Raw genomic sequence first — 10,112 nt, 5'->3', positions numbered from 1 at the left:
GTGGATCAGGTCATATATCTGCATATTTAGACTTAGTTGCCAAGTCACACTTCTCTTGGGAGAGCTGCAGCTCATAACACTGCTGAGAGCATCAGAGGAAAGTATGTGTTTGCGTGCATAGAAAACACTATTCAAAACACTGTCCTGTGAAGCTTTAAATCGCATTAGAACTTTCTTTTCTATTGATGTTCAAGAAGAAAATGATTATTCTTAATTCACAGAATCACAGAATGTTTGGGGTTGGAAGGGATCTTGAAAGATCCTCTAGTCCAACCCCCCTGCCAGAGCAGGATCACCTCGGGCAGCCACACAGGAACACATCCAGGCGGGTTTTGAATGTCTCCAGAGAAGGAGACTCCACAACCTCTCTGGGCAGCCTGTGCCAGGGCTCTGCCACCCTCACAGTGAAAAAGTTTTTCCTGATGTTTTTGTGGAACTTCCTATGATCCAGTTTGTATTCATTGCCCCTTGTCCTGTCGTTGGACATCACTGAGAAGAGCCTGGCTCCATCCTCCTGACACTCACCCTTTACATATTTACAAACATCAATGAGGTCACCCCTCAGCCTCCTCTTCTCCAAGCTAAAGAGACCCAGCTCCTGCAGCTTGTCCTTATAAGGGAGATGTTGGAATGATTTTTTTTTTCCCCTACGTTTAATACATCACAAGTGGAGAATTGGATTTGTATGGTAATTCATTGGAATTGTATGGTATTAGAAAAAAACAAGAAGAAGTAATCAATCTCACCAGTAACAACTAAAAAAAAAAAAATCTCAGACCTTCCCTCACTAGTTTTTCAAGAAATAACTGCTATTATTTAGAGCATCTGAAGCTCAGGTACAGAGGTGGAGCTTGTTGGTGTGACCCTTCCCACACCCACAAGGGGCTGGCTGAAGAGAAAGTCACAATGCTGAGCCAGCAACTCAGTAATAGCTGTAGCCCAGAGCATAGCTTTATGTAAGTCAACAAACAATTTCAGAAACACAATTATTACCTGTGATCATCAATCAGTAAAAAACTTCACTGATTTTTTTCAGCTGAAAATGTTCCATGATGGAAAATCAGATTATTGTTTCTTTTTTGTTTGTTTTTTTCAGACCGAGCTGGATAACATATTTCATGTTTCTGTTAGAACTCTGTCTTTATATCTGTTTTAGAAACTCACACAGCGGACATCTTAGACAACTTTCAAAGTCCAGTGTTCGATTTAAGAGAAATTTGTATCCATGGACATTTAATTTCAAAAGTAGTAGTGTTATTAGGAATTTCTAAAATGACATTATTGTGCTGCCTTTACTATTTAAAATTGCCTCTTAATCAAATGTATGTATGCAGAGTAGCAAACATGGGAATTTGTAGCTGGTTTGTTATTTCAGAAAGCATTAAAAGCAAGTAAAGCATTTAGGCTCAAAATGAAGAATGTGAAATTCACCAAACTAGTCCCCATGGTCACGGAAAAAAGGACAGATTATGCTTCAGGGCATTTCAGTCAAGATACCTTTGCCACCAATGGTAAAACAGTATATTGTCTACATAGGACACAATATGACTTGAAGCAAACTACTTGAGAATTTCTGTGCCTCTTTGAAAGCCAGCCAAAAATAAATCTGTTTCATAAGCCTATTGTACCATTATGGAAAACTGAGAATAGAGAGGGCTAGGTCTGAACTCAGTTTCAGCACTTACTTCTAATCCCTACAAGGCAGAAACTCATTTCACATGACTTATGTGCAAGGGTTAAAGAAACAGCACAAGCTTATTATGCCTGCAAACAGAAGGGAATGACCACAGAATCCCAAAGCACTCTTTTGTTTCCACTCAAAAGGAAGTAATGAAAATCACTGTCACTTACTCTCTGTTGGCAGCACAGGGGGAAGTGTGGTCTTAGGCTTCTTGGTCTTCTTCTCAGCAGGCTTTGAGGTCTTTGCGGATGAGGCATCTGCAATCCAAACAAACAATAAAATACAAATCCTATTTAAAAATCAATAACGAAAAAGCTGCCTATTACATCAGTTTGTTTTGGATCTTTCTGCAAAGTAAGAGGAAATTACTATCCTTTTGGGTTTTAAGAACGATTTTCTGCACAGACTTGCTGGACAATGTCACATTCTAAAAGGAAAAGGGAGTGGAGAGGGAGAAGCTCTCTGCAAAAGCAGCTGCAATAAGAAGGTGAGAAAGCAACTAGACAAGGCACCATCTAATCCGATAGGTCTATTTTAACTGAACAGAACAAAATACAATGTGCACAAAGTGCACAATGTGTTTAAGTGTCGTTTAGATGTGGTGTTGGGTGATATGGTTTAGGGGTGACCTTGTAGTGTAGGGTCAATGGTTGGACTCGATGATCCCAAGGGTCTTTTCCAACCTGAATTGTTCTATGATTCTGTGAAAGCTGCTTCAGGCAGTGAATGGAAGAGGGAAACAAAGGCATATCTGAAGTATCATTTAATCCCAAAGAATCCCTTGCCATGTCATTCTTCCATTCTATTGTCTATGTGAGCTATACAAACAAATTTTGAAAAGCAGCATTTCCTCTGTATGTGTAAATCTTTCCAAAAAGATTATTATTACACATTGGTTCATTCCTAATTCAAATGGCAGAAGGGACACCATAGGACTCAAATTTGATGGATTTCTCTATTTCCCAGATTGCACAGCTCATATCCAGCAACTGCTAGTGCTGCAGGCTCCACTGAGAGCTAAGAGTCAAGATAAGCTTTCTTCTGTACGTATCCCGTCGGACACACACACACATATAACTAGAAGATGTAACCTTCTTTCAGCAAGCTTATTCCAGGTCAAGCATGTCCTATAATACAAATCCTAAAAAGCTCCGCTTGGTAGGTTGTTTGATCCTGACCTTTATCTTTGGAAGAAAGATCCCAAATCTGGATAATGACCCCAGCAATACCTGGATCAATGTATAGCTTTCAAGTATTCAGCTTTCAGAGGACATGTGCATGAGATGGCTGTTTGAAATTTAGGTGTGAGAGAAAATATAACATAAATATTACAGAACCACATATTTCAGTCACCTACTTCTAGGTGCTAGAGTGAGAAAATTCATTTCTCTGCTACCTAAAAAGTAGGGGAAGACAGAATTTCCTAGCAAACACTTAAGAGCAGAAAGCTGTGCTAGATCTGAGTTCAGGCCCTGAGCTAATTTTACAACTGAAGTCAAACATTCCTTCAATGTGATTTGAGTCCATGGGGCCAAAAGGAATATAATGATATTTATGGTTACTTATTGAGTCTAAAAATCAGCATCTGTGATGCTGACAGCAGACTGAGTAGAGGGGAGAAATTTTAATTGTTTTAGATCACAATTCTATTTTAAATATAACTATCTTTCCCTCTGCCTGTCACAGACATGAGATAACAAATGGCGTCTCTCTTAAATAACTGGAGTTTGCTGTGGTGCCATTCCTGAAAAACCTCTTCTCAGCCCTACAAAAAAGCATGCCAGTAGGGAATGGAAAAGACAGATGAGGCAGCCAGTATCACCATAAGGAATTGGTGTCCATTGTTATGTGAGCACTTAACACCATGGGTGCCACTACCCGAGTGACCCAGACAGCTGGGGTGGCACCTTTCACGTCACCATGCAACAAATATGTCATGAGCTGAGAGCCTCCCACAAGCAAGACTTTGCCAGCCAAAGTCCACCTCCAGCCTCCTAGAACATGCACTGCCCAGCAGGAAATTGGGAGTGAGAAGTAGGCTAAGGGAGGCTTCAGGAAGAAATGCAACTACCTGAAGGAGATCAGAAGACAAAAATCACAGGAACAAACACACAGGTGACTGAGATATTTAAAAAATGCTGAGGCATCTCTGGAGAACTACTGTGTACTAAGTGCTTGATGATATGATTCCTTAACACTGCATCTATGGTAGTTAAGATGTTACAGGATACTAGATTTTGCTTAAAGCCCCTTTTTGATAGTCCTTGAACTGGTAAAACTTATTACTTTAAATTACATCACTATTAACAACAATTTATCAAATGTCTAAGCTAGACTACATCATGACCATAGTATCACAAAAGGTGACATTACAGGAATCAATATAATTAATTGTAATTATCTGTATAATTAATTCCTTTCCCAGCTACTTGAAGACTGACCTTTATTAATGGAGTTACAGGATCACATTCTTACCTGGTGCAATGCTACATTAGGAACACAAATAATAGTTTTCTTTTCTAGATCTCCTGCCTCAAATAATGTATCTGTACTACAGTTGTGAAGGCTTAATACCCATGGTCTCTGTTACTGGGCTTGTTGTTTAGTTCTGTGCACTTTTTAGTCACAATGGAAAGTATCAGAGTATTCAACGATGAGCTCAACCTCATAACAAAATTTTTGCCCAAGGCCAGGACTACTTGGCAAGAGTAGAGTGGCATCAGCAACACTGAGGCTCAAAAGGGATACCTCAGTCAGCAAATTATCCGTGTTCTAAGACTACAGCATAAAAGGGTGGTTGAGCTGCTAATTTGTTTACTTTTGCTCATTTCCACTAGAAAAGCCAAATGACCAAACATCAGTGAATGCAAAGAATTGAAAAGTTCTAGAATGAGAAATGTGCCATATATAGCCCCAAGGCAGACTAGTATCCAGGTTCACACAAGAAATTTTTATGTGTTCTTGAAGAATGCATACAGCTCAGAAGTAAATCTTTCGGGGTTCAACTTTTACTGCACTAAAAACCTTGCAGAAATACAGTAGGCAGCAAGAGAACATAGATTATTCTACAAAAGAGCCAGAGCCCTTAGCTCTGTAGTGTCTCTCTGCTCATGCTCCTTTATGGTCGACACTGAATTACGTATTGACAAAAAAGTTCATAGAGGAAGGGAGCAGAGTTCTTTTTTGTGTATGTCGTTCATAAAGGGGGGAAGGAGGAAATTCTAAGAAACAGTTTTTCCATATACAGCGAAGTACTTACCTTCTACCAGCACTTTGCAAGCACATTCAGCTTTTCCTGCTGCATTCTCAGCTATGCATTTGTACTCGCCCCCATCTTCAGGCACAGGCTTCTCAATGGTAAGTGAGCACAGTGTCCCTAATACAAAGGAAAGAAAGATCAAATGGATGTTATGTTGCAGTTCACAAAAACCCTAGTGTTCAGAACAGAATGCATCAAATGATCCAATCCTTTACCACAGCTGATCTCCGCAGTTAGACTGTGGCCCTAAAGTGGTGAATGGATGAGGGTACAGAAGAGACTCTCTGCGGCTATTCTTTGTCTTATAGCAGGGATAAGAAGTCCCCACTCAGATGATCTTTACTGAAAGTGCTAGTATGGCAAGACTGTAAATAAAAAGGCTTCTGTCAAGTGACCATCTGCAATATTTTGATTCTCACTTATCTCTAGCACTCCCATGAACATCCATATGTGAAAGTAGGACCTCAGCTTAGTGCCTGAGTTTTAAAATGGCACTGAGAGACCTTTTCTTTTTGCTTGACATTTCTTTTTGCTTAAAGAACAAGTGTCTGATATTGCAAAACATTTGTTAAAAAGTCCAGTATATCAGTGTCAATCGAATTTGTCACTGCAACAAATCCATTTATTTTCAAACAAAAGAATAAGTTTTGACTTCATTGGTTTGTAGAAACAGGATGCAACATAAGCTCTATAGTTACCAAGGGAAGCTTGGTATGGCCCAAGGGAAATACATTTCCTCTTAAAAAACAAAACTCTGTGAACCAAAACAGAAGCTGTTCCCAGTAGTTGGGGGATGAGGAAAGAGAACTTCCTAACGTGGTTTACCTAATCCCTTACATTCACTTACATTGCTTAGAGCAATGAAGTACTTTGCTGCCTGGGGGGAACACTAATTAAAACTGTCCAGATTTCTCCCTTCCAAATATCCCACATTAAGTGAGAATGAAGCATGGGCTCACTTTCTCCTTCCTCATTGAAAAGTCTGGCCTAAAGCCTTAAACACCACTGGAGACATTATGCACTTCATCCATTGCTGTTAGCTTGTCCACAATGCCTCTACCCTCCACTTATTTCAGCCACAGTAATATCCTGCCCACCCTCCCCCCACCATCTACCTTTCTCATAGTCTCTCCTAATTAATGGCAAGCTTGGATAGATGTTTTTTTTCAGATGTTTCCCCAGTGTCCTGAGACATAAGGAAATTTTCCAGCATGGATTTGCCACCTCTGTGTTAACTGGAGGCTGCCTTCTGCCTTCCAGAGTGCCTGATCCCAGGCTCCCCATCATGGGAGATGGCACAGGCATAGGTGATACTGGTCCTTAAAAAAGAACCCCCAAAAGTACTTGAAAATAACACCAGTCTATAAGAAGAACTTTGTGTATTTACTGGCTCTTCGTGGAGACTAGACCTCAGTTTTGACATGGCACTTGTGCTTTTGGCATTCAGATTTTCCCTGCTTATAAAATTGAATGTTATTACTCAAGACAAATCATATAAAAGACATTCAAATGGTTCCCAACAAATTTGGCTTGCCAGACACACGAGAGTTAGAAGAAAATTAATTTTTTCCTCCTCCTCCTCCACAAAATCAAGAAGCTCTAAATAATGACTATTTTCCCCCTGAGAAATGATGTGAAAACTATTTCAGAAGAGGAGCAATGACCCCTCACTCACATGTGCTGTGCTCAGCCAACCAGAGGGTGAGAAGAAAAGCCACGTGCCTTCCCTGAGGCAACTCTTCTCCATGAGTCAGGCTGAGCCAAAAATGTCATGAGCTGCAGTTCCATTCCAAAGGGAGGAGGGACACTAGAAAAGTATTCTTGCAGGCATCTAGCAAATATAAATTCACATCTCTGTTGTTTAAAGAGACAACTGGGGAGCAAGCCAAAGATAATTTCCAGTCTAAGAATTTGTATAATTCTATGTAACATAATTAGAAAAGATCACACATTAGAACCTAAAAATGCTACTGCAGAAGAACATCGACTGTGGAAAAAAGACACGTATATATGAAGGAAAGCTCTGGCCACCTTACTGCATGGAAGGAATCAGGCTTTAAAAATAACTGGATTGCTAAGGGACTGGAACATAGCAGCAGTTACTTTACATTCTGGTGGAGTTTTCTACTTGCTCAACAGCCCTTCCTCAGTTCACGGAAGGCTAATGTGACACAGGGTAATCCTTCACTACACATTCTGTTGCAGTGTTGTCCCTACAGCATATGCACAGGGTGGCAAACATCCCACCCTAACAATAAGTCATTCCTCACAGTTATACTAAATTCTAGAAGTAAATATTAGGATTTTCTCACAATGATCCTCAATTTGCCATTTGCATTCAATGCTCTGTTAGTTTCCCTTCTAGAATCTAATCGTGGCCAGGCTGCATGGCAGAAGTCTGATCGAAGCTCTGTTTGGCTTATGCCACTGAAAACAGAGCCCTCATGAAATAAGGTCAGTCTCACTCATTCCAAAAGGATATTTATATGTGTTGAAGTTTAATGAAGTTATTTTGTGAGAAGGAGGATGAAGAAAATCTGTTTTTTCAAAGGCTGCATCTTTTCTCTCCTGATTTCTAACCTCCACAGCAGTAATCTATATCCTATCTCCCCCCTGCTTCTCCATACTCCCCAGCAACTCCAACTTGATGAGATTTCATAAGGACAGGAAACTCCCCAATAGGCCTATGTTCTGTGATCTAGAGCTACAGTCAATTCCTGGGGCTAGAAGGCCAAATGTCTTTCAAAAAAGTATTTGGTATTTCCTCTAAAAAAACCCTTCATGACCTGAAAGAAGCTTATTACCTCCTAACTCCAGTTGGGTATTCTGGAATTTCCTACCCATTTGTCCTCCACCCCTCTACTTCTTTTCATGAACCTGCCCATGGATAGTTTTTAAAACACTGTCACAAAGTACAGGATTGGAGTAAACTCGGATCTTCCAGTTGGACATCGGAACTGGTGCAGCTCTAGAAGACTTTAACACCCACAGAAGCTGACAGTTTACTGAAGGCTCTAGTTTAGATACACAAATCCTTTCCTTTGCATTTTGAGGTATTAAAGGATTTTCTGACTTACTCAAAAAATAGTGCAAGCCAGTTTAAAATATTTATAGGCTTCTGCATTCTTTCCATGAAACTCCGCAGAAAGTCAACCTCAGATACAAAACAAATACACAAACCAACAAAAACCAGCTCCTGAGCCTAGTTCCCCAGAATGGCATCCAGCTGGTCAACCTCTTGACTCCTGCCCATGATGCAGACTGTAGTTTATGTCTTTTGCATTTGTATCCCATGGGATAAAGAAGTACTATGGAGAATCTAGGCAATATTAAGAAATCCTAGGCCATGAGAAATTGTGCCTAGGAGCCATAACAAACTTTTTAAGGAATTTGCTGGCCCAGAGTGTTAATTTTCTAATAAATGACAAATTTTCTGGTAAAGTGCAAATATGTGCTTGTGTCACAGTTATGTCTAAAAATGGCAAAGAAGTTGACCTGGAAAATATTGACCAAGTTACAAGGACAATAGCCAAAGCCATGAAAAAACTCACGAGTTTCAGAGAAGAAAAAAATATCAAATGTAACTCTTGCTAATTAACAGATTTTTAAGGAAAACAATTTAAGAAACCTACTCTCATTATTCATGAGATTACACATTTAACTGGCAAATGTATATGTGTAAAGGTAGTTTTCTTAGTCTTTACTGAAATATTTGTGTTATCTCACATTATTCTGCTTGTAGGTAATGCTGTATTACTATATTAATGACATTCAGAGTCATAGAATGGTTTGGGTCAGAAGGGACCTTAAAGATCATCTAGTTCCAACCTCCCTGGCACAGGCAGGACAGCTCCCACTAGACCCTATTCCTCAAAGCCTCATCCAGCCTTGCCTCAAACACATTCATTTAGCAAGAGTTATAGCTGCCAAAATAAAGACCTCATGAAGAAGCTAACAATAGAGAATCATCACTTGCTATGCTTCTGGTGGACTTCCTCTGTGAGCAGACTAGGATCAGTTATTCAATATTTTAATATGTGATATAGAAGTATTCATAAATTAATGTTGATATACTTACAGATGATAGAAAGAATGTTAGAAAAGGAAAGGACAGAAAGAGAGAGAAAACAGAGCAGCTCTCAAACAATCTCATTTGCTTGCTGAGCCGAGTCCTACTCACTCAAGGAAAATTGGGCTTGAGATGGTGAAATGATCCATGGACAGCAAGGGATGCTCTATTTTCAGAAGGTGTAAAGGTTTAATATGGAAGTAACAAATGTGAGCTCCACTATTGTGAGGTAGAAAGAGGACCACTGAGGTCCAGTAAAGCACAGCAATAGGAAGGTGACCTCCATCTCACTGGCACTGACACCAATATATGATTCTGATGATGATATTCTAAATAAGATAATAGACCAACAAACAGCAACTTGAAGGGGAGGTATTAAAAAAACGCCACAAATCCAAACAACCTCAAGCCTCTAAGGGCTGGAAAAAGTGCATTATGGAAAGCTAGTAAGAGCTTGACTTGACAAGTTTTGGAAAAAAAGTAGATAGGAAGGTATCCCGATTGCAGAGTCAAAGCCATTGAATCAAGTGCAAATGGACTCTTCAGCTTAGCAGAGGAAGGAAACGAGTGTATGGAAGAAGAAAACAGATAAATTCTAACCAGAAGTAAGACATTGCTTTGTTTCTTGATTTAAAACCAAAACACTTACAAGAACAATTAGACATTGCAATAAATTACCAGTGATTGTATCAAATATCTCTCTTTTCCTGTATTTAAATCTACACTACAAGCATTTCTGGAATAAGAAAGGTTCAGACAAAAATAGCAGTACAGTGGGAAATGTTGTGACATATGACAAACATGGAGTTGTGTCAGAACTGATGCTCAGAGGATCTCTCTAGCCTTAAACTTTCTGAAGAAGTTATTTTTTTAAACTTCAGAATCCATCTACGTTCAGCAGCACACAGAGTTGTGCTAATTACACACCAAACTCTTGCTCAAAGTTAATTAAAAAGAAATCAAAAAAGTCATGGCAGATCTGATTTAGACTGACAGACACAGACTTGCACAACTGATAGGAAGATTTAGGAGTTATGTTAAGTCACAAGAAAGTTGTTAGGCATTATTGCTAACAAGATTACCAATACTTTATGCTGCCAAGA

At 39.5% G+C, this 10,112-nt stretch overlaps 1 protein-coding gene across 3 annotated transcripts in view; it reads right to left on the bottom strand.

The window, feature by feature from the left end:
- Positions 1 to 10,112, bottom strand: part of LOC104273126 (myosin light chain kinase, smooth muscle) — a 73,060-nt gene that overhangs the window by 57,250 nt on the left and 5,698 nt on the right. For all 3 annotated transcript variants that reach the window (XM_009868343.1, XM_009868342.1, XM_009868344.1), the window contains exons 2-3: positions 4,941 to 5,057; positions 1,852 to 1,938 (exon numbers count right to left, since the gene is read on the bottom strand). In XM_009868343.1, coding sequence (XP_009866645.1) covers positions 1,852 to 1,938; positions 4,941 to 5,057 — 204 coding nt within the window. The remainder of the gene's footprint in view (positions 1 to 1,851; positions 1,939 to 4,940; positions 5,058 to 10,112) is intronic.

This window comes from Apaloderma vittatum, unplaced genomic scaffold (assembly GCF_000703405.1).
Source record: "Apaloderma vittatum isolate BGI_N311 unplaced genomic scaffold, ASM70340v1 scaffold15164, whole genome shotgun sequence".
NCBI lineage: Eukaryota > Metazoa > Chordata > Aves > Trogoniformes > Trogonidae > Apaloderma > Apaloderma vittatum.
The sequence above is the reverse complement of the archived record's forward strand: the minus strand, read 5'-3'. Positions and strand labels throughout refer to the sequence as shown.